General features: G+C 54.9%; 2 protein-coding genes across 6 annotated transcripts in view; one reads left to right on the forward strand and one right to left on the reverse strand.

The window, feature by feature from the left end:
- SERHL2 (serine hydrolase like 2) overlaps nt 1-13,168 on the forward strand; it is a 31,702-nt gene extending 18,534 nt beyond the window's left edge. For all 5 annotated transcript variants that reach the window (XM_039235640.1, XM_039235602.1, XM_039235632.1 and 2 more), the window contains exons 9-12: nt 6,519-6,553; nt 10,253-10,335; nt 11,797-11,893; nt 12,729-13,168. In XM_039235640.1, coding sequence (XP_039091571.1) covers nt 6,519-6,553; nt 10,253-10,335; nt 11,797-11,893; nt 12,729-12,848 — 335 coding nt within the window. In that variant the 3' untranslated portion in view covers nt 12,849-13,168. The remainder of the gene's footprint in view (nt 1-6,518; nt 6,554-10,252; nt 10,336-11,796; nt 11,894-12,728) is intronic.
- Nucleotides 13,169-13,213: 45 nt separating this feature from the next.
- On the reverse strand, nt 13,214-20,416 carry RRP7A (ribosomal RNA processing 7 homolog A). The gene is made up of 7 exons (XM_039235653.1): nt 20,340-20,416; nt 18,304-18,446; nt 16,171-16,296; nt 15,386-15,503; nt 14,929-15,026; nt 14,357-14,555; nt 13,214-13,546 (listed from the first exon to the last, which is right to left on the reverse strand). The coding sequence occupies exons 1-7, from the start codon at nt 20,410-20,412 to the stop codon at nt 13,461-13,463; spliced, it is 843 nt and encodes a 280-aa protein (XP_039091584.1). The 5' UTR covers nt 20,413-20,416; the 3' UTR covers nt 13,214-13,460.
- Between the last annotated feature and the right edge of the window lie 2,640 nt (nt 20,417-23,056).

Raw genomic sequence — 23,056 nt, forward strand, 5'->3', positions numbered from 1 at the left:
AGGGCGGGCTCCACCCAGTCTACCGCCATTGGTCGATGGCTGATGGGGGGGGGGGGGGATTTGTTCCAGGAGCAAGGTGTTCAATAACAAAAACCCAGCTGAGGAAATTTGAAGATCTAATTGGGTTTATTAAATGATTCGTGAACAGGGCAGGATCGCATCTGGCAAATGGAAAGGAACTCCATCATGCTATAGAAAAGACAAGGTTTTCTTTTCTTTTCTTTTTTTTAATGTTTTATTTATTTCTGAGAGAGAGAGAGAGAGAGAGCGTGAGCAGGGGAGGGTCAGAGACTTAAAAAAAAAAAAAAAAAAGATATATTAAGTATTGGTTGGCTGACATGGGCCCTTAGCGTAATTGACTCCATTTTGGGCCTGTGGTTGGTAGTTTCGTCTTCATCCCTGGCTCCTGGCCTGAGCTCCTAAAGCCTGTGCAATCTCCAAAGTAATAAAGGTGCTTGCTCAAAGCATCTTTTGTTCTAGTATTTGGTCTTTGAGGCCAGGTCCCAACACAGAGCTCCAGAATCCCTCACGACTTCCTAGGTGATCTGAGCATCGCTGGTCCTAATGAGGGGACGCTTGGGGGCGCTAGACGCCCCAGGACCCAGCTGTGATTAGAAGCCCGGAACTTTAGGTCCACCTCCCGTCCTCTGGGAAGGGGAGACGGGCTGGAGATGGAGTTATATCTTTGATTATCTTTGTAATCAAAGATCAAAGGCCAGGTAACAAATATAGGAACTTTGTTTTTCTGGCAGATGATGGGGGGGGAACCCCTTGTTTATAATTTTTTATCAAGAGCAGACCTACAACCCAAGAAAGGCTTGTCTTTTTAACAAAAGAGAAAAGCCAAATTTTAATTTTATGTCCACATACTTCTAAAACTCAGTCTTGGTCCTGACAGCACATAAATTCTTTTCCAGAGATTCCCCTTCACAAACCTTCTATAACTTTCTTTTTCATTTAGATTTATTTTGTCCTAAATTTTCCTTCCGTAAATAACCAGTCTGATTTCAGGACAAAATTATTTTGCCTTCTCTATCATGTTCCACTCTCAAGCAGGTTTGTCAGAATTTTAAATCTGGGGCGCCTGGGTGGCTTAGTTGGTTAAGTGTCCGACTTTCGCTTAGGTCATGATCTCGCAGTTCGTGGGTTCGGGCCCCATGTCGGGCTCTGTGCTGACTGCCGGCTCAGAGCCTGGAGCCTATTTCGGAGTCTGTGTCTCCCTCTCTCTCTGACCCTCCCCAGCTCACGCTGTCTCTCTCTCTCTCTCCTAGAAATAAATAAAAATATTAAAAAAAAAAAAGAATTTTAAATCTTAGAAACTTTAGTCTCCAGTGGAAACTACTAGAAACAAACTGTGGATTATTACACCAGAATTGCTTAGATTGGCAAATTGATGAATAGACTTCACAATTTCTGGAAACATGCTTGTTTTTGTTTTTGTTTTTTAATCATACATCTTTTTAAAATATTTTATTTATTTTTGACAGGGGGGTGGGGCAGGGGCAGGGAGGAACAGATGATCCAAAGCGAGCTCGCTGACAGCAGGGAGCCTGATGTGGGGCTCAAACTCATGAACCCTCAAGATCATGACCTGAGCCAAAGTTGGACAGACTTTGGAACAGACTGAGCCACCCAGGTGCCCTTAGCGTACACCTTTCAATGAAGCATAAATGTGTTTACTAACAGACGCAATTGTCTTTAGTTTTTCTGTGATAAGAAGTCAAAAGCAGATAAACCTTATGTTTGGTAATTAATGTTTTTGTATTTTGTCTTATTCAGAAAAGACTTAGATATGCAATGAATTCAGTCCACTTTTATCATTTAACTTAGCCCAACTTCAAAGTTTCAGGTTACCAAAGACTTTGGAGGCTATTTAAAAGCTTATTGATGGGGTGCCTGGGTGGTTCAGTCAGTTGAGCATCCGACTTCGGCTCAGGTCATGATCTCATAGGTCGTGAGTTCGAGCCCCGTGTCAGACTCTGTGCTGACAGCTCAGAGCCTGGAGCCTGCTTTGGATTCTGTGTCTCCCTCTCTCTCTGCCCCTCCCCTGCTTGCATTCTGTCTCTCTCTCTCTCTCAAAAATAAATGAACATAGAAAACTAAAATAAAATAAGATCCAATTTCCAAAGATCCCTCTTTTATTAAAACAAATCTAATTGTAAGAGAGCCTTATAGTTTATGGATCCATGAATTAGTTATTTCCGATTAGAATACGGCCAGCTTTGTGCCAAGATCCCACAAGCTGCAACAACAAACCCGATGAAGCCCAGGGAGCTACCGTTAGTGTCGGTTCCCCCAGCCCAAAAAAAGTCGGGGGGCTTCACTGATCGAGCCAAACAGCTTTCCTGGTTTCTGGCTGCTCAGTCTTAGGACCCGTCTCCTCTACTTGTCCGCACAAGACACTAATCCAGACACATCAAGAGAACCCCATTCAGCCGTCTGCGACTCGAGGTTTCCTGAAATTTCCCCAGTTAAGCGCTTGCAAGTGCAAGGCCCGTGTGTACTGTACAGTGACCTCCCTGAGTGGCCGTGTACCATACAGTGACCTCCCTGAGTGGCCCGTGGGGGGTCGTCGGTTTCTCTCCGGGGGTTCCATCCTTTGAAGCACGGTTCCCCCTTCCTTTTAGTTTCGGTTTCATTTTTAGAATAGGGCTGAAATGAGATCTAAGGGTATTCAGCGTGGCGGATCAAGAGGATGTGGCTTCTGAGTGTCACTTCCCAAAGCCCCCGAGACACTGACTCTCTTACGGGTCCGGGTTTCCCCCAGCGAGATCTCAGACCCCCGAGGGGGCTCAGAGCACTGGGTGGTCAGGGCTGGATGAATAGCCTCAGACACTTCCCCTAGGCCGGAAGGAGCATGTGTTCTTCCCTTTGGAGCTGAGTGATTCGGCCTCTCCTAATTCTACCCAGAAAACGGACTCAAGCATTATATTAATGACACCTGTTAGTATGATGCCAACTTCCGCCAACCAGCCCCTCCACTCCACCCTCTAGGTTACGGGTCACCTTCAACAGCTCGAATACAAGTCAGGACCCTCAGCTCAAACTGAGGAGGTCCGGGTGTCAGGAGAGCTCACCAGACGCACCCGTGGGGCGCTGAGAAGTCGGGCCGGGGACAAGTGCCGTGCGGGCACCCAGCACCGAGGCCCAGACGACCCCCAGGGGCACTTAGGCGAGTTGCTCCAATATCCTGCCAACCGCACCAAGAACTGTCAATGCCAAATGAATACACAGACATTTTCTTTTAGGGCACTTGGTAGTGACGCAGATGTACAGTGTGCGCTCGGGGCGGAAAGAGAACTCATGCTTGGGAGTTCGGTGGCGTCACTCCGACCTCAGCCAAAGTTAAAAGTGTGGCTTCCCTGGGAGCCCAGCGGCAGGGCCCACACACATTCAAAGTTGAACCTTTCCTTTATCATGGTTTTCTTCTTAACAAGAGGGAGGCGCTCTCAGGGTTTTAACTGAAGGGTGGGGAGGTGGGGACGGACCGCCTGAACTTGACACTGGCTGTAGGGTGGGTCCCTGGTCCAGGCCAGGGTCAGGGTGGCAAGGGCAGGTGCTACTTGGCCGGCTCTTTGCTTTCTTGCTGCTGTTGGTTGAAGGAGTCACGGGGACTTGGCTCTGCTGGGAATGCCTGAAAACTAGACTTTTCTTTGGGAAAATGCCAGGATGGCTTCAAGGTGGGGTTCCCCCACTGGGTGCAGAGGGGGGACTGTCTGGTGGCTGGCCTGGATGTCCTTGAGTCTGAAGGGCATCTTCGTCTCCTTCCTGGGGGTTCTTAGCCTCAAGGGCAAATAGCCCCATATTGTAGAAAGAGGGTGGGCTAGTTTCTAGAAAACAAATGCAGAAGATAACTGTCTACCCGCAATGGTTTTCTTTCCTTCCCAAGCACACCGTTAAGGGGCGCCACCTGGGGGAGCACAGGAGGGCAGGGGCGGGCTGGCGCCGCCACCGGGTGGAGAAGGTCATTCTGGACAGCATGTGGGCTCAGAAGCAGGAGAAAGGAGGGTGACAGGGAGGCAGGAGGTGGGAGGAGACAGAGGGGAAGGCCTTGTGGGCATGCTGAGCAACAGGTGGTGAAGGCGAAGGTGCTGAAGGTGGTGGGGGCCACTGAAAGGTGCCTCCCCCGTGAGACACGTCTAGCGCCCCCAAGTGTCCCCTCATTAGGACCAGAGATGCTCAGATCACCTAGGAAGTCGCGAGGGATTCTGGAGCTCTGTGTCGGGACCTGGCCTCAAAGACCAAATACTAGAACAAAAGATGCTCCGAGCGAGCACCGTTGTTACTTCGGAGATTGCACAGGCTTTAGGAGCTTGGGCCAGGAGCCAGGGATGTCAAGGAAACTATCTGTTTCTTATTATATCACAACAGCACAGTCTTTATTGGCTGCGGCAGGAGACGGGCGGCGGGGGGTGGAAGGGGGGGGTGTCTAGGGTTCTGATAATATCTCCTGCGTTCACATGTATTTTCGTATGAATTGTACGTTTCCCGCGACTTTTCAGGGATTCCAAAATTCTCGGAGGAGGTGTCAGCTCACAAGCCGCAGGCCGGGCCAGCCCGAGGGTCCCAGCGGGACTGGTGTAGACGCTACTCCCTCCAGGCCGAGCCCAGGCTCTCCTCCTTCCGGGGCTGACCCTGGCCTCATCCCTCTGCGTCCCTTCCCAACAACACAGGCTGGTGAGGGCGTTAAGGAGTCAGTGCAAAGCCCCGCCGAGCAGCTGCAGGATGGGGTGTGGTGGGATCTACATCTGAGAAAAGCACCAAGCACCCTCCTCCCCCTTCCAAAAAAGCTAGGGCCGCTAGCTCTGGGTCTGCTCGTGGAACTTCTCTGAGGGATCTGTGCTGGCCCGCTGGTCTGAGAAGCACATTTAGGGCCCTCACAGAGCTCACTGTCATGGGGAGGTCAACAGAAAAACAGCCAGGCTGTGGGTCTGCCCGGGCCGGTTCAGGATGTGCCCAGTGGAAGCGAGTCTTGGAAGGAAGAGGAGGAAGATGTGGCCAAAGAGATGAGAAGTCATGGCCCAGGGCAGAGAAAAGAGCTCCGTAGGGATCCCCAGGTACCTTGGGGGGGGGGGGGACACCCCACCCTTAAGGTAACCACCTTTTAAAGTTTTTTCACACCCTCTGAGCAGATGGAGCCCAGGCCTGGAGGAAGGGGGGGAGGGCAGCGAGCCCAGGTGGGGGCCCGGGCGTTGTGTGTGGTCCTGCACAATCTGCCGGGGCTAGTCGTCTGCGCAGGGAGGTCACAGCCAGAGCCAAAGGTGCCCTGAGGCCTCGGCCTTGGTTTCATTAGGCCGAGATGATCTACTAGTGCAGTGACCAGAAAATCTTCCAATTACACGGTCCTCCTAAGTATTTTGAGTCACAAATGCCTGACTGAGAACCTCCAGCAGCAATTAAGCATCTATATTTGTCATCTGCAAGTTCCATAATCTCTAATTAGAGGGTGAAACCTAATAATTGTGGAAAAGAGCTCTCCTTAACATTCCCATAATTGTTTCTTGGAAAGCCCATTTTGTATTCAAACATCAGTTTTCCAGCAGGGAGACCTCACGCTCCTCCTCTGGTGGAGCCCCACCCCTGCGCCCTGCCCAAGGACCCCTTCACCGGAGCTGATGGGGTTTACAAAGAGTTGGGCACAGATACCAACCTAGCCGCCATTTAGGTTTTGTTTTTTACGTGACTATTACTTTTTTTTAATTAAAAAAATTTTTTAATGTTTTATTTATTTTTGAGAGAGAGAGAGGGACAGCATGAGCAGGGGAGGGTCAGAGAGAGAGGGAGACACAGAATCTGAAGACAGGCTCCAGGCTCTGAGCTGCCAGCACGGAGCCCGACGTGGGGCTCGAACCCACGAACTGTGAGATCATGACCTGAGCCGACATCGGAGGCTTAACCGACTGAGCCACCCAGGCGCCCCCATGAATATTACTTTTATGAACAGGTGCTACATGACGTAGTTTGAAACACCCTGGACTATAAAAACCTGCGTGTGTCCCACTGCGTCTCACCCCTTTCCCATCCTTGTTGCTCAGCCCACCCCCAGGATAACCCGCTTTTTAAGTGTGTTCATAGCCTTCCTGTCCACCATCAGGCTGCGGCAGAGAACCGAGGCTGGGCCAGCAGGTGGACACGGGAGCACACGCCTCCCAACCCTGCCAACTGTCTTTTCTCTCTGACAACTGCCGGCACTGATGCTTGGCCATTGGGTACTTCCTGAGGTTTCAAGATCACGCTACCATCTTAAGGTTCTCAGAGATGACAGCCACCATCCACCACTGTCCTGCACTGCCCTCTGGGATGGCCAGAGGGACATGCCCGTGTGGACCGCACTGGCCTGTATCCAGGTGGCCATGGCCGAGCTCTGCTGCTCTGGCTTGGTCCCAAGAGGACACCAGTGCAGGCTGACGAAGTGCACCCTGGCTTGGAAGGGCCCCCCGGGTCCCCAGGGAAGCCGCGCCGAGTCCCTCCCCCCGATAAGTGGCACTGAGGCCCCCGTCTTTGTGCTTCCCTTCTAGGTCTGGTGTTGAACAGAGACCGGAGGATCACTTTGGTGAGTACTGCCGTCTCTCTTCTTCTTTCGCTATCGTAGTACAACGTACACGCATAATACTCACCGTTTTAAACTCACGCGTAAGTGTCCGATTCAGTGGCACTACATACATTCACAATGTCATACAACCGTCATCACCCCCCAGTTTTTCATCATCCCCCAGAAAAACTCCGTACCCACTGAACACCAGTTTCCCGCCCTCCCCCAGCCCCTGGTGGCCACCGTTCTGTTTTCTCGGTATGAACTTGGCTGTTCTAGGGACCTCATGTAAGTGGAATCATGAAATACGTGGCCTCCTGTGTCTGGAGTATTTCACTTACTGTTTTCAAGTCTCATCCACGTTGTAGCAGGTGACAGAATTTCATCCCTTCTGTGACTGAGTAACTCTGTCTGGATCGATCCACTCATCCATCGATCGACACTTGGGTTGTTCCCCCTTCCGGTGATTATGAATCATGCTGCTGTGAACATGGTTATGAATACGGGTTCAAGTCCTTGCTTTCGATTTTTTCGGATCCACACCTAGGAGTGGAACTGCCGGATCCCACGACAGTCCGGTGTTTAACCTCTTTGTGAAAGCGCCAGACTGTTTTGCTTGGCGGTCTTCGTTCCCACCGGCCACATGCAAGGGTTCCAATCTCTGCAGCCCCTGCCAGAGCTCCTTACTTTCCCTTTTTGAAAACATTTTAGCCGTCCTGGTGGGTGTGAGGGGTGCATGGCCTCTTTCCAATCGTAGGTCTCCTTGCAGCCAGGGCCGGGGTTGAGACGGATCCGCAGTGGGGCCGGCTCGGGTGGGGGCCACCGGGGTTTGCCCTGCACCTGGGAGACGAGCAGGGACGCCGGCGGGAGGTGCTCACACGCTCACGGCCACTCCGTCCTTCCGAGCGCCTTGCTCACGTGCTCCGGTCATCCTCACCGCCACTCCCACAAGGGAGCTCTTGGCACCCGCATTTCACGGCGGGGAAACAGAGGCAGCCTGACGACGTGGCGCGGTCAGGCAACACCGTGGGTGCGGGCTTCACACCCAAGGATGACTGAAGAACCATTACTGACACTCAGGTGCCCACACAGCAAAACGTGACGGTAAAGGCCCACCGTTGGCCACGTCGAGGGCCGACCTGCAGCCCCATCTGTGTTTTCCTACGAACACAGACGCCACCTATTTTAGTGCTCTGTTGTCGTTTGTCTAGGTTTTCACGTGAGTGGTGGCAAATGCTTCTGCGGATGGGGATTAACTGGAAGGGCATCGGGGCGTGGTCAGAGGAGCTTCCTGGAGGAGGCGGGACACAAGGCGGGGCCAGAGTGGGTGGGACCCACGTGGGTAAGAAGGGAAAGATGGAGGCTTGGACTCGGTCCCTGCGTGTTGAGATGGGGTTCCTGATGGAGGGTCTGAGGACAGAAGGGGAGAGAGGGGCTGCACAGCATGAGGCTGGAACTCACCCACGTGTCTTTCAGCAACAGAACGTAAATTGTTACATTCATATTCATATGCTCACAGGAGTGAGAAAACTAACACAAGCACGGGGCAAAAGAAGCTGGAAAGAAGAGCGCACTCTGTATGATTCCACTTACCTGAAGCTCAAAAAGCGGCAAACTGATCTCTGGGGCTAGAGGTCTGAATAGTGATGCCTTTGGAGAATACCCAGGAGGGAGCCTGCTGGGTGTTGGTGGTGTGCCGGGCTTCGATCTGGGTCACGTGGAGCATTTATATGTGAAGGTCCATCGTGAGCTGACACACACAGATCTGGGGACTCTGCCGGAAGTTACACTTGAATTACAGGAGAAAAATTGGGGGCCTGGGTTGGTTGGGCGACTTGATTTCGGCTTAGGTCGTGGTCTCATGGTTCGTGGATTCGAGGTCCGTGTCGGGGGCCCTGTGCTCACAGCACGGAGCCTGCTTTGGATGCTCTGTCTCCCTCTCTCTGCCCCTCTCCAGCTCACACGTGCTCTCTCAAGAACAACAACAACAAAAAAAAAAGTGAAAAATTTTTACAAAAGAAAACTATACACTGGGAAGTGGAAGTGGACTAGGGAAAGAAGGTAAGAGAAGGATGTAGACACAGAGATGACCCCCCGTCCCCACAAAAAAGAAGACAGGCACGCCCAGCAGCCTTGGCTCTTAAAGGCTTTCATGGAGAAGTCTCCTACTGTGGCCTTGGAAGGAACCGCTGCCAAACCCCATCCTTGTGTTGTGCTTTCACATCTGGAGACGTGTGTGGAGGGAATATCCGTCACTGCCTTGGGGACCAACATATCATTGAGTCGAGGGCCTGAGTGAGCCCACAAGCCGGAGAGCCCCAGTTCCGACAGAGAAGCCTCTGGAAGCCTGGCGAAGAGGCTGGGGGTGGGGACAGACACCTGAGCTGGGTCCTGGCGCCATCTCCTGTTCGCCGTCCTGCAACTTTAACCCCTGTGATCCTGCGGCGCTTTCACACGCCCGTCAGCACGGGTCCCCGGGAGCCCCTCTGCGGGCAGGAGCCGGCTTGGTGCTTGTCCTCTGCCGGGAGGAGAGGACGCACAGCACATCCGGGCCTTCGTAGATCTTAATTCACTGGGCCTTGAGGATGATCTGGGAATGTCTGTTTCTGGAAGAACACCCAAGGTCATTTTCACCCAAGGAGCCGGAAATGAATGGCTGGGAGGTTGAGCGCAGAACAGGGGCAATGTGCTCTCGTCGCTGTGACCCTGTGACTAGGTAGCTGTGTGTCTGTGTACACGTGTGTGCTTTCCTAAGAATATTGTATTTGTCACAGTGGTGGAGTGCCGGGCACGACAGTCCATTCTCCCGGGAGCTGGGTGGCATCGATCCGCTCAGCACATTTGTTGAGCTCCTCCTCAGTCCCGCCTCGAGTTCGGGGGTGGGGGGGTGGGCAGCACAGTCCGGGAAAAGCACAACATGAGCCTCGTGTAATTTCACGTCTCGTAGTAGCCATATTAAGAGAGTAAAAAAACAGGTGAAACCAAGTTTAATATTTTTTAACTCCATGTATCTAAGATGTCATCAATACAAATTTGAGATTATTGGATGCTAAGTCTTTGAAATCCACTGCGGTTTATACCTGTGGCACACCTCAGCGCGGACTCGCCCCATTTCGAGCACTCACAGCCACATGTGGCTGACGGTTACCTTGTGGGACAGCACAGACCTGGACACCTTCAATGGTCATAAGACAGGGTGGTCCGGGCTCTGATAGAGACCAGCAGGGGAGGTGGGGACATTGAGGTATATTCATTCTGACTGCGGCGTAAGCAGGTTTCTTTCTCATGGAGACGGCTGGGGCGGGCATGTGGGCTGCTGCCTGGCCGGGCAGCGCTGCAGGGCAGCCCGTGGATGGGGAAAGGGGTGTCAGAGCGAAGGGCCACACCTAGTCCTCAAATATAGGCCCAGAAGAAGCCCAGGTCACTTCCCTGCACTTACACAAGCACACCGGGGTGTAAAGGGATTTGAGAAATGATGTCCAGCTGGGCAGCCATGAGCCCAGAAAGATGGAGAACAGATTTAGGGGGAAAGGAGTCTCTGGCCCATGGGGTTTAGAGAGGCCTCTGTTGAGGTGATGTGTTTGGGTACTGACTTGGCCCTGGGGCAGATGGCCATGGTGGCCCCACAAGGCCTCCGTGGCCCCCAGGAGCGATGGGCTTCGCGCCCTCAGCGGCACGTGGTAACCTGTGGGAGAATTCACTGTGCTTCTGTCTCCACAGCCGGAGCATGGCATCGACTTCACCAGCAGGGAGATGTTCATGCGTTACATCCAGAGGCTGCAGACCTGCATCCTGCTCATCAAGTAAGTTTGAGCCGGGTGCCCAAGAAGAAACTTGACTGCCAGGAAACTCCACGTCTCCACGGGGCGAGGTTCCCAGTTCTCCCAGTGGGAGACCTGGCCATTTGTCACAGGTAGCTGCCCCCACTGCCCCAGCCACAGGGGCATGGAAGGCAAGGTGACGGGAGGCCTTGGGCAGCAGAGTGGAGTCGACTGCACTACACCTTTCAACAGCCGTCTGCAGGGGGCACCCCCGGGCAAGGCGGGGGCCACTCTCCCCACCAAATTTTCCAGCCACCCAGACCCAAGTCCCCACACCTACGCTGCTCTGCTGCCCTCCTCCCCTCCCCCCTTCCGGCACCCAGCCAGCAGCAGTCTCCACAGCACAGCAGACATGCTTCAGTGTGGCTTGGAGGCCGCTCCCCACACCGCTGCTGCCGGCCTGGCCTGTGGCATGCTCGAGGCAGGAACTGTGGCTTCTAGGGACACGTGTGTGTCTGGTGCTGAGCGCAGGGGTTTAGGAAGCATGGCCTCGAGATGCAAATCCAAACCACAGGGAGATGCGCTGCATGTCCCCACAAGGTTGGCCAGACTGAGTCAGACAGCCAGTGCTGGCCCAGACGTGGAGAAACCAGAACGGGGGGGGGGGGGGGGGGGGCGGGGAGGTGCTGTAACACGGAGCGGCCACTGGAAAAGCAGCCTGGCAGTTTCTCACCCAGCAACCACACTCCCTAGGCACATACGCGCCCAACACAGGCCCGCACGACGGCTGGTACGTGATGGGTCCCGGCGGCGGTGTTCCTGACAGCCCGCGGGTGGAGGACGTACCGGGCGGCCAGCAGCCCAGCAAAGTGTGGTACAGCCGCACAGCGGGCTGCGTTCCCACCGCAGCGAGGGCCGGCCTCGCACCTGCTGCACGGCTGAGCCTGGGGACATTCTGTAAAGCAGAAGTCAGCCACACAGACCCCCGTACGATTCGGTTCACACGCAAGTCCAGAGAGGAAAGTCTACAGAGGGTTGATTAATGGTTGCGGAAGACAGGGCAGTGTGTGTGCCTAAGCTGTGGGTTTGGGATGTTTGTTTTGAGACCATGAAAATGTCCTAAAATTGACTGTTGTGACAGCTGCACAATTCAAATACGCTAAGCACATGGAATGGTACACGTTAAATGGGTATGATTATGTCAGGAGAGAAAACATCGACTCAGGAGCCTGTCACACCCCGGCTCTGCCATTCAGAGGCTGTGGCCACAGGCAGGCCCTGTGACCCCGCGGAGTTAAACCCATAGCACTGGGCTCACATTGGCCACACTGAGCCCTGAGCGCTAGCAGGCGCCCCGTGCCTCAACCCTGACTCACCCCTAGGCTCTGAGGTAAAATCGGAGGCAAGCCCAGGCCGGTCTCCTCTCAGCCCGGAACCCAGGGCAGAGGGGAGGCACCGCAAGGCAGCCCGAAGGTGAGCCCTGATTTTTCTTTCACTTTCCAGAGCAACACAAGGGTTTTATGATGTGAGAAGAGAGAACGACACTGACAAGGAGCCCTTTCTTTTTATGAAGGACACAATGAAATCTGTCCTAAAAGAGGTAGGTGTGCAGGGCTGAGCCAGGCTGGGGGTCGGCAGGGTCCTCCCCCGCTCCCGGGTCCTCACGCAGATCTCTGGTCTGGCCCCAGGTCTAAAGGGGGGCTGCCAGGAGCTACCAGGCCTCACTACCCCCACGGCCACCCCCAGGAGCCCCGGGCCCCCCCCCAGCTCAGCACGGGGAACACAGGGGACAGGCAGCGTCTCCCAGCTTTATTGTCCTCACGTATCCTGCAGCCCAACTTGGCCAGAGGCCATCCCACGATTTCTAGGGTGAGCAGATGACCGGTTACACGGGTGGGTGATGGCTGCAGGTCCGAGGGAGCGTCTCCCGGTTGGGGGCTGAGACTGGTGCCTTGTCCCTGGGAGCGCCTGGCACTTGACGACCGTCACTCGTCACGAATGCCTCACCCCAGGGCCTCTGCTGACGTCCTGGCAGCGTCACCGAGGCGGCTGGCTGGTCAGCAGGCAGTGCCTCCCTTCTCCCGAGGAGGATCAGGTCTGAAAGGCTGCACACTGTTCAAGGCAGCCTTCCACAAGCAGTGGACGGGCAGCACCGCGGGCCCCTCCCCAGCCCAGCTCTACAACGTCACAGCTCAGAATGGCCCAGAAGCCCAGGGTGTGGACACTTGGGCCCCGAAACAGGTCTTCCTTGCTGGCTCTGAGCCAGGCCCTGACACCCAGAGGGTGCCTGTGCAGCCGTGGGTCTGTCACCGGCCCGAGGTTCACTGCGCAGGAGCCTCCGGAATATTGGGAGGCAGCCAGCCTGGGAAGAGGGGCCCCCAAGAGCCCCTGCATCCAGGCCTCCCCTCACCACGCATCCCCCCCCCCCCCCCCAGCGCTTCCAGTTCACGGAAGTCCCAGGCAACCACTACGTGCACCTGAACCAACCCCAGCTCGTGGCCGGGATCATCAGCTCCTTCCTGAAGAGCAGCAAGAGGACCCTGAACCGGCTGTAGCCTGGGCCTGGGGCTTCGGAGGCCTCGCTCCCACCACTCGCCACGCAGCCCCCCGCCCCAGCCAGGTGCGGGGGAGACCGGCCTCGCTGGTCTTGAAGATCTGCATGTGCTGAGGCACAGAAGCCTGGGGCAGGGTTTGGAGAGATGGGACCAAGATTCTGACTTTTAGCATCTGTGACCCACAGGGCAGCCGCTGTTTGGACTCGGGGGGGGGGGGGGGGTCCTGTGCTGTGGCTGACAGTCTGCAGTCAGCGGGTGGAGAGAGGAGTGGCCAGGCTGCCGCCCAGCTGGATGAAAAACAAAACGACCTTGTGTTCTCACTGCTTCTGAGGCTCTCTCACTGCCAGCGGGGACCCTTCCGCCGGGGCAAGGGGAGAAAACAGCAGACACTTGGCGAGAGGAGAGTCCAGGGACAGGCCGGGAACAGAGATCGGAAGGGAGCGGGCGCTCCTGGGGCCCGTGGCGTCCTGACAAGCCCTCACAGCGGGCAGGCGCCGCCGGCACCGGGACCCGGGCAGTCTGGGGCGAGCGCTCCCGACTTTCATGTCCTCGCCAGCCACGCACCGTCACCGTTCGCTGCCCCGCTCCGTGGGGCCCCCGGGCCGGCTCAGCTCAGTAGGGACGGAATCTGCGCTGGGCCCGCATCAGTTCAATCCTCTGCTTGTCCTCCTCAAACTTCCTGCGCAGCTGGGCTAGATCTGGGCCGGGAAGCACAGGGGGAGACGGGGCCACATCAGCCCGTGCGAGCCACGCGGGGGGCTGTGCCACGCGGCCCCCAGCGCTGCAGGCCTCTGCGCTGAGAGGCGGTCTGGACGCTGCATGGAGACGGCCTAGCCTGCAGGCCCAGTCAGAGGGAGGAAGCTCAGGACGGTGCAGCACGCCTGAGGTTTCCGGGGGACCCCCTGCCAGTGACAGAGGAAGCACAGAGAAGGCAAGATAGCCGCTCCCTTGCCGACCCCACCCCACCCCACATGCCCAAGGTGAAGGCAGGTGGCTTGGGGGTGTCGGGAGCCCCCGGGGCACCCCTTCCAAGCTGCCCCACAAGCAGGGGAATCGGGGGTGGAGGCAGCAAGCTCGGCATCATCAGGGCCGTGAGTGGCCACAGGCTATTGCTCACCCCAACACTCTCCTTGTGGGGACACCACCCCCCCACTGCTCACTCGGGACACTCTCCCACTCCCCCCCTCACATCCGGCAGCAGCCCCCTCTCTGCACCCAGTGAGCACCTGAGATCCACCCTCTGCCTCGTGGCCCTGTGCTGGGGGCTGACAAGTTCCAGCCCCAACTGCTCAGGGCTCTGCGCCTCTGAGCAACCCAGGGGGCCCCACGGCTGCCACCGGGGAGCCAACTGGGGACTGCCACTGTAGGCTTGGGCCCCAACTCCAGAGCCTACTGGAAGTCTGTGCCCGAGGACACCCCCACCCCGCACCCGGGGCCGGCCACAGTAGCCACGGGCCTGGGCCCCGAGGGACGTGGGGCGAAGCGCAGGGGCCCGGGGCACTCCTTACGCTCCATCTTGGTCTCTCGGTGCTGCCACGCGTAAAAGTTGAGGAGCTCCTTGCGGGCGCGCTTCCGTCTCTCCCTCTCCAGCACCCGCAGGCTCGCCGCCTCTGTCCGGGGTAGCACGGGCCGCCGGCCCCGGCGGGTCACCTTCACCCAGCCCTCCTCGTCCGGAATCCCTTCCTCCTCCTTGGCCTTAGCCTCCTCCTGCAAGGAAGAGACCCCGTGGTGGGCAGGCGCCTGGGACCCGCCTTCCCCTTGGGGCCCCTCCCTCCCGCACCTGGAGACCTCCCCGGGCACACACCACCTCCTGCTGTGCCCTCTCCCCTCTCTGTGGGGGGCGCGGGAGCCCTGGTGCCATCACCGCCTCCTCCCTCAGACCGTCTGTTGCCTACAGACCACTTGGCGATGTCACCCAGCTCGGTGGCCCAGGGCTCAGCGGGGAAAAGGGAGCCTGGACTCCCCACAGGAACCAGGACCGGCCACCCCTGCCCCCCACGGAGCCACACCACCACACCCACGACACCAGCTTCCCCATGGCCACACAGACGAGGCGCAGCCACCTCTCCGGGAGCCCCACCTCCGCTATCTTCTTGTCATACGCCTCCATGAACGTGTCCACTTCGACCCTCAAGGCCTCGGGGTCCGGCACCGAGTCTGTGTAGTCGCTGACCCACTCTGAGGGAGAAAGGAGGGAGGGAAGCTGGGCTTCCGCAGGCCTGAACCCTTGGGGCCACCCAGTCAGGATCTCTTTGTTCCTAAAGTGGGCTTCACACCCAGCGTGGGGCTTGAACTCACGACACTAAGATCAAGACCTGAGCTGAGATCAAGAGCCGGTTCTTAACCAACTGAGCCCCCCGGGCACCCTCTCCCCCACCCCCGTCAGGATCTTCTTACACCAGGCTGGCGACTTGTGGCCCAAGCTTCAGGTGCTAACAGTCCAGTGGCAGCAAGCTGGGCCCGCCCCCATGCCCACCCTGAGTGCCAGGCCCACAGCGCCTCCCCGCCAACCCAGGGCCCGACACCGCGGTACTGACTGTGAACGCCACTCTTCACAGGGTGACTGTCTGTTGAGACCAGCAAAGGGCCCTTCAGGGCTAAGGCAGCCGAAACCCCACCTGGCTTCTGGAACACCACGTAGGCTACCTGGAAGCCCTGGGGGAAGGAGAGGTTGGAACGCCAGGGCCTTCCCGTCCCAGTCAGCTGGCACCCCGCACAAGGGCTGCCACTTGCCCTCAGCCAGACTTGTCGCTGGACCAGGGGACATGTGCTGGGCTGCTCCTGACCGCTGAAGGCAGGCAGGAAGTGACCTGTGACCCTAGGGAGGGACGGCCACGCTCCTGGTTTCCCCACTTGTGCTAGAAGCGGCCCAGGCGAGGTGACACTCAGGACCTTCCTCCCGCTTATGGGAGGGACTCCGTGAAAAGCGAGCTCACCTGGCGCCACGGACGGACACCAGCTCCCACGCACTGGGCCGGGAGCAGGCGTGGGCTCAGGGCTCACGGGGAAACCAGAGTGGGCCTGGGGCCCGAGGACGAATGGACTTCGGCGGGGGAAGCAGGCGGGGGGCTCAGGGAGGCTTTCCCCCAGGGCGATGGAAGAGCCAGACGAGAAGCTAAGGGATGAGGCAGATGTGGGGAAGGGAGCGGGGTGCCTTCTGCCCAACAGGCGTCCTCAACCACACAGACGAGGACCGGCCCAGCACCACGGGGACCGCTCAGCCACCCTGCTGTCCCCCCTCTCCGCCCTGCGCACACTGCGGACGCGGTCACGGCCCCACCCCGCGCCCCATGCGAGCAGACCGCAGAACTTGGTCACCTACCGGAACGGGTGTGGGATGAAAAAACTTGGACTTTGGTTCCTTCCGGCGGTCAGTGAGGTCCGGCTTCTCCTGTAACTCCACGGACTGGACATGGCCGCAGGGGGAGAGGAGGCGGGCCAGGCACTCCTGGGAGGCCAGGCGGGGAAAGCACGGCTTGAGAGGCAGCAGGGCCCCCTCTGCCCAGGGCAGCACCACTGGGGGTGCGGGCGGTCCCAGAGTCCATGTCTGCCCCATCAGGGGGCCCACACACAGGCCTGGACAAACCACATCCCCGGCACCGTCCCAACCCTGCCTCCCACAGCCCAAGACATCAATCTTGTGAATTTGCACGTTCAAAACTAGGAGCGGAGTGGCGCCTGGGTGGCTCAGTCGGTTAAGAGACCGACTTCGGCTCAGATCGTGATCACACGGTTTGTGGGTTCGAGCCCCGTGTCAGGCTCTGTGCTGACAGCCAGCTCAGAGCCTGGAGCCTGTTTCAGATTCTGTGTCTCTCTCTCCCTCAGAAATAAATAGAAGTTAAAAAAAAAAAACAAAACAAACAAACAAACAAACAAACAAAACCTAGGAGCAGAAAACCACATCCACACCACACCAGCCCAGGCACTGGGAGGGAGGAGGCAGAGTGAGACACAGAATCCAGGAATGAGCTTTCTGACCGGACTTTGCTGGAAGCACAGGCCCAGGATGGGCTTGGTTTGTCCCTGAAAGGGATTTCTCACTTTGAGAGGCCATCTCGCTGGAAGATCAGTCCTTCCCTACCAACATCGCTGGGTGAGTAACCTCCAAAGCAGGGTCAGGGTCTATTATAAGAATAGACATTTTGGGAGTTACTTGGAATATTCTGATTTTACAACCAGCTAACTTTTCCTCCCTGCAGCAGCCATTTCAAACTGGAGTTAAATCAATGTTCTAGTTGCTGGACTCAGGCTGGCTGTGACCCTCGTGGGGGGTAGGGGGGGTATGAAGGGCTTTCTTGGGCACAGGTCATGTTGTGGGTGCTGAGTCCACGGGTGTGTTCCGTTTGTGAAATGCGGTGAGCTGTACACTAGGGCCCGGGCCCTCCTCTGTTTACACAACACACTTCAGGAAAAGGCAAAAAAAACGCCACCCTCTCTTCTGCTTCTTTCTCTAGAACAATCTTTTATCTTATTTATTTATTTATTTTTAAATGTTTTATTTATTTCTAGGAGAGAGAGAGACAGCGTGAACAGGGGAGGGTCAGAGAGAGAGGGAGTCACAGACTCTGAAACAGGCTCCAGGCTCCGAGCTGGCAGTCAGCACAGAGCCCGACGCGGGGCTCGAACCCACGAACCGCGAGATCATGACCTAAGCGAAAGTCGGACGCTTAACTGACTAAGCCACCCAGGCGCCCCTAGAACAATCTTTTAGAAATTAGTATTTCTTTTTTGAATCACAATTCATCTAAAACCCAGCAACTCCCTCAGTTTCTCTTCTGTAAACTTACGTAATGCAAAACTTCACTGTTTTTGTGAAAGAAAGTTAATGTCTGGATAGACTGAGAGGTAACGTTATCTTCTTATGTTTTTTCCTATGGAGACGGATCACTTTTATAATCAGGGAAAAACATGTAATTCAAAGAATTCTGGGTAATAACAAAAAGCTTTGAGCTCCTCAGAACTATAATTTTTTTTAAGTTTATTTATTTATTTGGGGGGCAAGGGGCAGAGAGAGAGAGAATTGCAAGCAGGCTCCACACTGCCAGCGTGGAGCCTGATGCGGGGCTGGAACCCATGAACCACAAGATGGTGACCTGAGCTGAAATTTAGTCAGAAGCTCAACCAACTGAGCCACTCAAGTGCCCCATAAAACACAGCTTTAAAAAGCCATTTCTGGGTACCTGGCTGGCTCAATCTGTGGAGTGTGTGACTCTTGATCCTGGGATGTGAGTTTTTAAGACCCACGTTGGGTGTAGAGATTACTTAAAAAAAAATTTTTTTTTAAGCCATTTCCTATCAAGAGACAGAGGCAGGCCTCTACATGCTCTCCGCTGGGGGCTTCAGTTAGATGCTTCCATCTCACCACTAAGGACCTGGTGGAGGCCGGTGGGAGCCCGGCCCTTCAGGGAGCTCCAGGCCAGCCCTATGGGCTCCCTCCCTCCCAGCCGCCGCTCACCTCTGTGCAGTATGGGGGCACGTTGAGGACAAAAAGGGTCCGCTTCTGAGGCCAGGAAGACTTGGTGCCTTCTCGAACTCTGTGCTCTCTCACATAGAGGTAGTGAGAAGCCTGCTGCTTTTCCGAGAACTTGATCGGGATGGCTGGATGGGAAATGGGGGCAGGAATGGATGGCGTGAAAATCAAGGTCAGGCTGTCCCTTTCTAGTCCTGTCTGTCTGTGCGTTCCATCACTGCGCCCTTCCCCTAGGCGAGGTCTCTCTGCCAGCCAGGGGAGTGAGCGAACAGAGAAGCTGCCCAGGAGGGGCTCCTAAGCTCGTGGGGGAGAGAGTGTAAATGGGCAATTGTTACAGGCAGGGAGCAAATGAGAGGGGAGTCCAAACCGGGCTGCTGTTGGGGTCAACACCAAAATCCTGACAACGGCTGGAGGCCTTGTCAGACCCTGACGCCTTTCACCTCTTTTCAGCCCCATGTCCCCCCAGCCACTGGGTGGGCCTGCCACTCTGCCATCTCCCTATTCCTCCAGGAAGCCCAGGCCTGACCTGTGCCCACACATTTCCCTTTACCTGAAACATCAACCCTCCTCCCTTCACCCATTCTTCAGGTTTTCTTTTTACGTTTATTTTATTTTTAAGATTTTTAAAAAGATGTTTATTCTTTTTTTTTTAACGTTTTATTTATTTCTAGGAGAGAGAGAGAGACAGCGTGAGCTGGGGAGGGTCAGAGAGAGAGGTAGTCACAGACTGAAACAGGCTCCAGGCTCTGAGCTGGCAGTCAGCACAGAGCCCGACGCGGGGCTCGAACCCACGAACCGCGAGATCATGACCTAAGCGAAAGTTGGACGCTTAACCGACTAAGCCACCCAGGCGCCCCAAAAGATGTTTATTCTTGAGAGAGAGAGAGAACGAATGGGGGACAGGCAAAGACAGAGGGAGACAGGATCCAAAGCAGGCTCTGTGTTGACAGCAGAGACCCCGATGCGGGACTCAAACATACAAACTGTGAGATCATGACCTGAACTGAAGTCGGACACTTAACCGACTGAGCCACCCTGGCGTCCCCTAGCCTTCAGGCTTGAACTTCCTCGGAGAGCCTTTCATGCCAGGTTAGAGCCATCTGCTCTGTGTCCCAAAAACACCTCTCGGGGTGTCTAAGCCTCTGTCTGTGTGATCATTTGGATAATCACTGACATTCCCATAATGCCAGAGACTGTTTTCTGGTCTTCTTCAGAGCACAGTGGGGGCAGAGCTCAGGAAGCTTCCATGGGAGTGGGAGAAGGCACCCGACAAGCAAGCACGTAACAAGATTCTATCAAGTATGAAAGAAAGGGGAGAACAGTGCAGGGTGGCCAGGTGGCAGAGGCCATCAGAACGGCCTCGTTGAGGAGCTAGCATTAAAGCCCCAAAGCACAGCTGTGTGAGGAAGAGGGCACAGCGAGTGCAAAAATCCTGAGGGTGTAAAGGCTTTGTTGCTTCAGAGGAACAGAGCTTCAGGTCAGCCGAGCCAGAACAAGTGGGGGTTGGGGCACCCACACGAGTCAATGGTAAGAAATTTAGATTTCGGATTTTGTTTTAAGGTGCCAACTCCTGAGACCACTGGAGGGAGTGGGTATGGGGGTACCGGCAGGCGTGTGAGGCAAAATCTGATTTAACATTCCGGCACCCGGGCGAACGGAAGGCTCAAGAACAGAAGCATGAGAGCCGATCAGGAGGGCACAGCCAGGTGAGGGTCGACAGGGGCCAGACTAGGGCTTGCAAAGAAATGGTAAGAAGTGGGGGGGCTCACTTCTGGGGTGGGGGTGTGGACACGGACACGGGTTCGTCCCGGGTAAGAGTGTGGACAGACACGCGTTTACCTGAGGAAGCGTTACTAACGGGCTCATCCCCGGAGAAGGCCGCCGGACGCAGGGCGCAGCGTCGATGTCGCGGACCTCGGGGCCTCCGGGACTCACACCCAACAGCGCGGCCGCTCCCGGGGCCCCCGTGCCACCGCCGCCTCCCGGAGAAGCCTGGCGTCCCCGGACCCGCAGCTCCTCACCTGAATACCCGGGCGGGCTCGGAATCGCCTGCTCGGAGTCCTGCGCCGCACGCTTCCTCCTGCGCGCCACCATCTTGCAACCGGAAGCTGCGGGGGCCGCTGGGAGTTGCAGTTTGGCGCGCGAGCCCGAGCGTTCCCATGACGACGGCGCCGCGTGCGGGCCCGCCCCCTCGGTTCTCGGCCCGCCTTCCCGCCCTAGTGCCTTCAGGGCTTAACCTTTGTTTGCTCTGAATAAAGTCGGCTCTTAAACGTGTGAGTCACTGTCCGGGTGTGGATGGAACGCCACCATCCACCCACTCCACAAATGGCAATGCAGGCCGCATTGAAGCTGACCGTTTTACCTAACCAGTTTTAAAAACTGTTTATTTTGGGGGCGCCTGGGTGGCTCAGTCGGTTAGGGTCCGACTTCGGCTCAGGTCACGATCTTACAGTTCATGGGTTTGAGCCTCGCGTCGGGCTCTGTGCTGACAGCTCCGAGCCTGGAGCCTGTCTTCGGATTCTGTGTCTCCCTCTCTCTCCTACCCTCCCCTGCTCACGCTGTCTCTCTCTCAGAAATAAATAAAACATTAAAAAAAATTTTTTTTAAATAAAAATATTTTTGAGAGAGAGAGAGAGAATGAGCAGGGGAGGGGCAGAGAGAGAGACAGAATCCAAAACAGGCTCCAGGGTCTGAGCTGTCAGCACAGAGCCCAATGGGGCTCGAACTCATGGACAGTGACATCATGACCTGAGCCGAAGTGCTTAACTGACTGAGCCACCGAGGCGCCCCATTAACTGACCATTTTTTAAGTGTACAATTCAGTGGCATTAAATGCATTCTCATTATTGTGCAAACCGTCCTCGTTATCCATCTGCAGAATTTTTTATCCTCCCAAACGAAAACTCTACCGTGTCCCCCTTCCTCCAGCCCCTGATAATCACCATTCTTTCTATTTCTAGGAACGTGACGGTCCTAGGTGCCTCATATAAATGGGATCATACAATATGTGTCCTTTTGTGCTGGTTTATTTCACTTAGCATGTTTTCATGATTAATGCACACAGTAGCATGTCTCAGAATTTCCTTCTTTTTTAGTACTAATATTGCGTTGTATGTATAGATCATATTTTGCTCATCCGTCTATGGACATTTGGGTTTTTCTACTTTTGGCGATTGTGAATAACGTTGCTATGAATGTTCTATACAACTTTGTGCCGACATGTTCTAATTTCTCCTGGATATTTATCTAGGAGTAGAAGTTCTTGATCCTAGGGTAATTCTATGTTTAACTTTTTTTAAAATATTTTTATTTATTTCTAGGAGACAGAGACAGCGTGAGCAGGGGAGGGTCAGAGAGAGAGGGAGACACAGACTCCGAAACAGGCTCCAGGCTCCGAGCTGGCAGTCAGCACAGAGCCTGACGCGGGGCTCGAACCCACGAACCGCAAGATCATGACCTAAACGAAAGTCGGACGCTTAACCGACTAAGCTACCCAGGCGTCCCTATGTTTAACTTTTTAAAAATTTTTTTCAAACATTTTATTTTTGAGAGACAGACAGAGGGTGAGTAGGGGAGGGGCAGAGAGGGAGAGACACAGAGTCGGAAGCAGGCTCCAGGCTCTGAGCTGTCAGCACAGAGCCCAACGCAGGGCTTGAACTCACAAACTGTGAGATCATGACCTGAGCTGAAGTCAGATGCTTAACCAACTGAGCCACCTAGGCACCCCTATATTTAACTTTTCGAGGAACTGCCAGACTTTTCCAAAGGCTGCATCATTTTAAAATCTCACCAGTGGAGTATGAGGTTTCCAAATTCTCCACATCCTCACCATTATTTGTTATGCCTATATTTTGATTATAGCCATTCTAGGGAATCCACAGTGGTGTCTTATTAGTTTTTTTTTAATGTTTATTTTTGAGAGAGCGAGAAAGAGTGAAGAGGGGAGGGGCAGAGAGAGAGGGAGACAGAGAATCCCAAGCAGGTTCCACGCTGTCAGCATAGAGCCTGACTCGGGGATCAAACTCACAACTATGAGATCCTGACCCTAGTTGAAATCAAGAGTCAGATGCTTAACTAAGCCACCCAGGCACCTCTTTCATTGCGTTTTGATTTGCGTTTCCCAAATGATTAATGTTAAGTACCTTTTCATGTGTTCATTGGCCATTTGTTTATCTATTTTTTGTTCTGAGAAATGTCCAAAGTCTTTCCTCATGTTTTATTGGGTTATCTGTACTCTTATTGTTGCACTGTAAGAGTTCTTTATCTCTTCTGGATGCAATTCCCTCCTAAAATATATGATTTGCAAATATCCTCTCCTATCCTATTCTGTCGGTTATCTTTTCACTTTCTTAAAGGTATCCCTTAAAGCATGAAAGATTTTAATTTTGATTGTTAAACTTTTTTTCTTCAATTTTTAAAATATTTTATTTATTTCTGAGAGAGAGAGAGAGAGAGAACGAGAACAGGGGAGGGTCAGAGAGAGAGGGAGATACAGAATCTGAAGCAGGCTCTGAGCTGGCTGTCAGCACAGGGCCTGACGTGGGACTCAAACCCACGAACCGTGATATCATGACCTGAGCCAAATTAGGACGCTTAACCAACTGAGCCACCCAGGCACCCCTTGATGAAATTAAACTTATTTTTTGAGGGTACCGAAGGTCAGATACTTTTTTTTTTTTTTTTTTAAATATTTTTATTTATTTCTAGGAGAGAGAGAGAGAGACAGCATGAGCAGGGG

Source organism: Hyaena hyaena, unplaced genomic scaffold, assembly GCF_003009895.1.
Source record: "Hyaena hyaena isolate Hyena2069 unplaced genomic scaffold, ASM300989v1 scaffold_4, whole genome shotgun sequence".
Taxonomy (NCBI): Eukaryota; Metazoa; Chordata; class Mammalia; order Carnivora; family Hyaenidae; genus Hyaena; species Hyaena hyaena.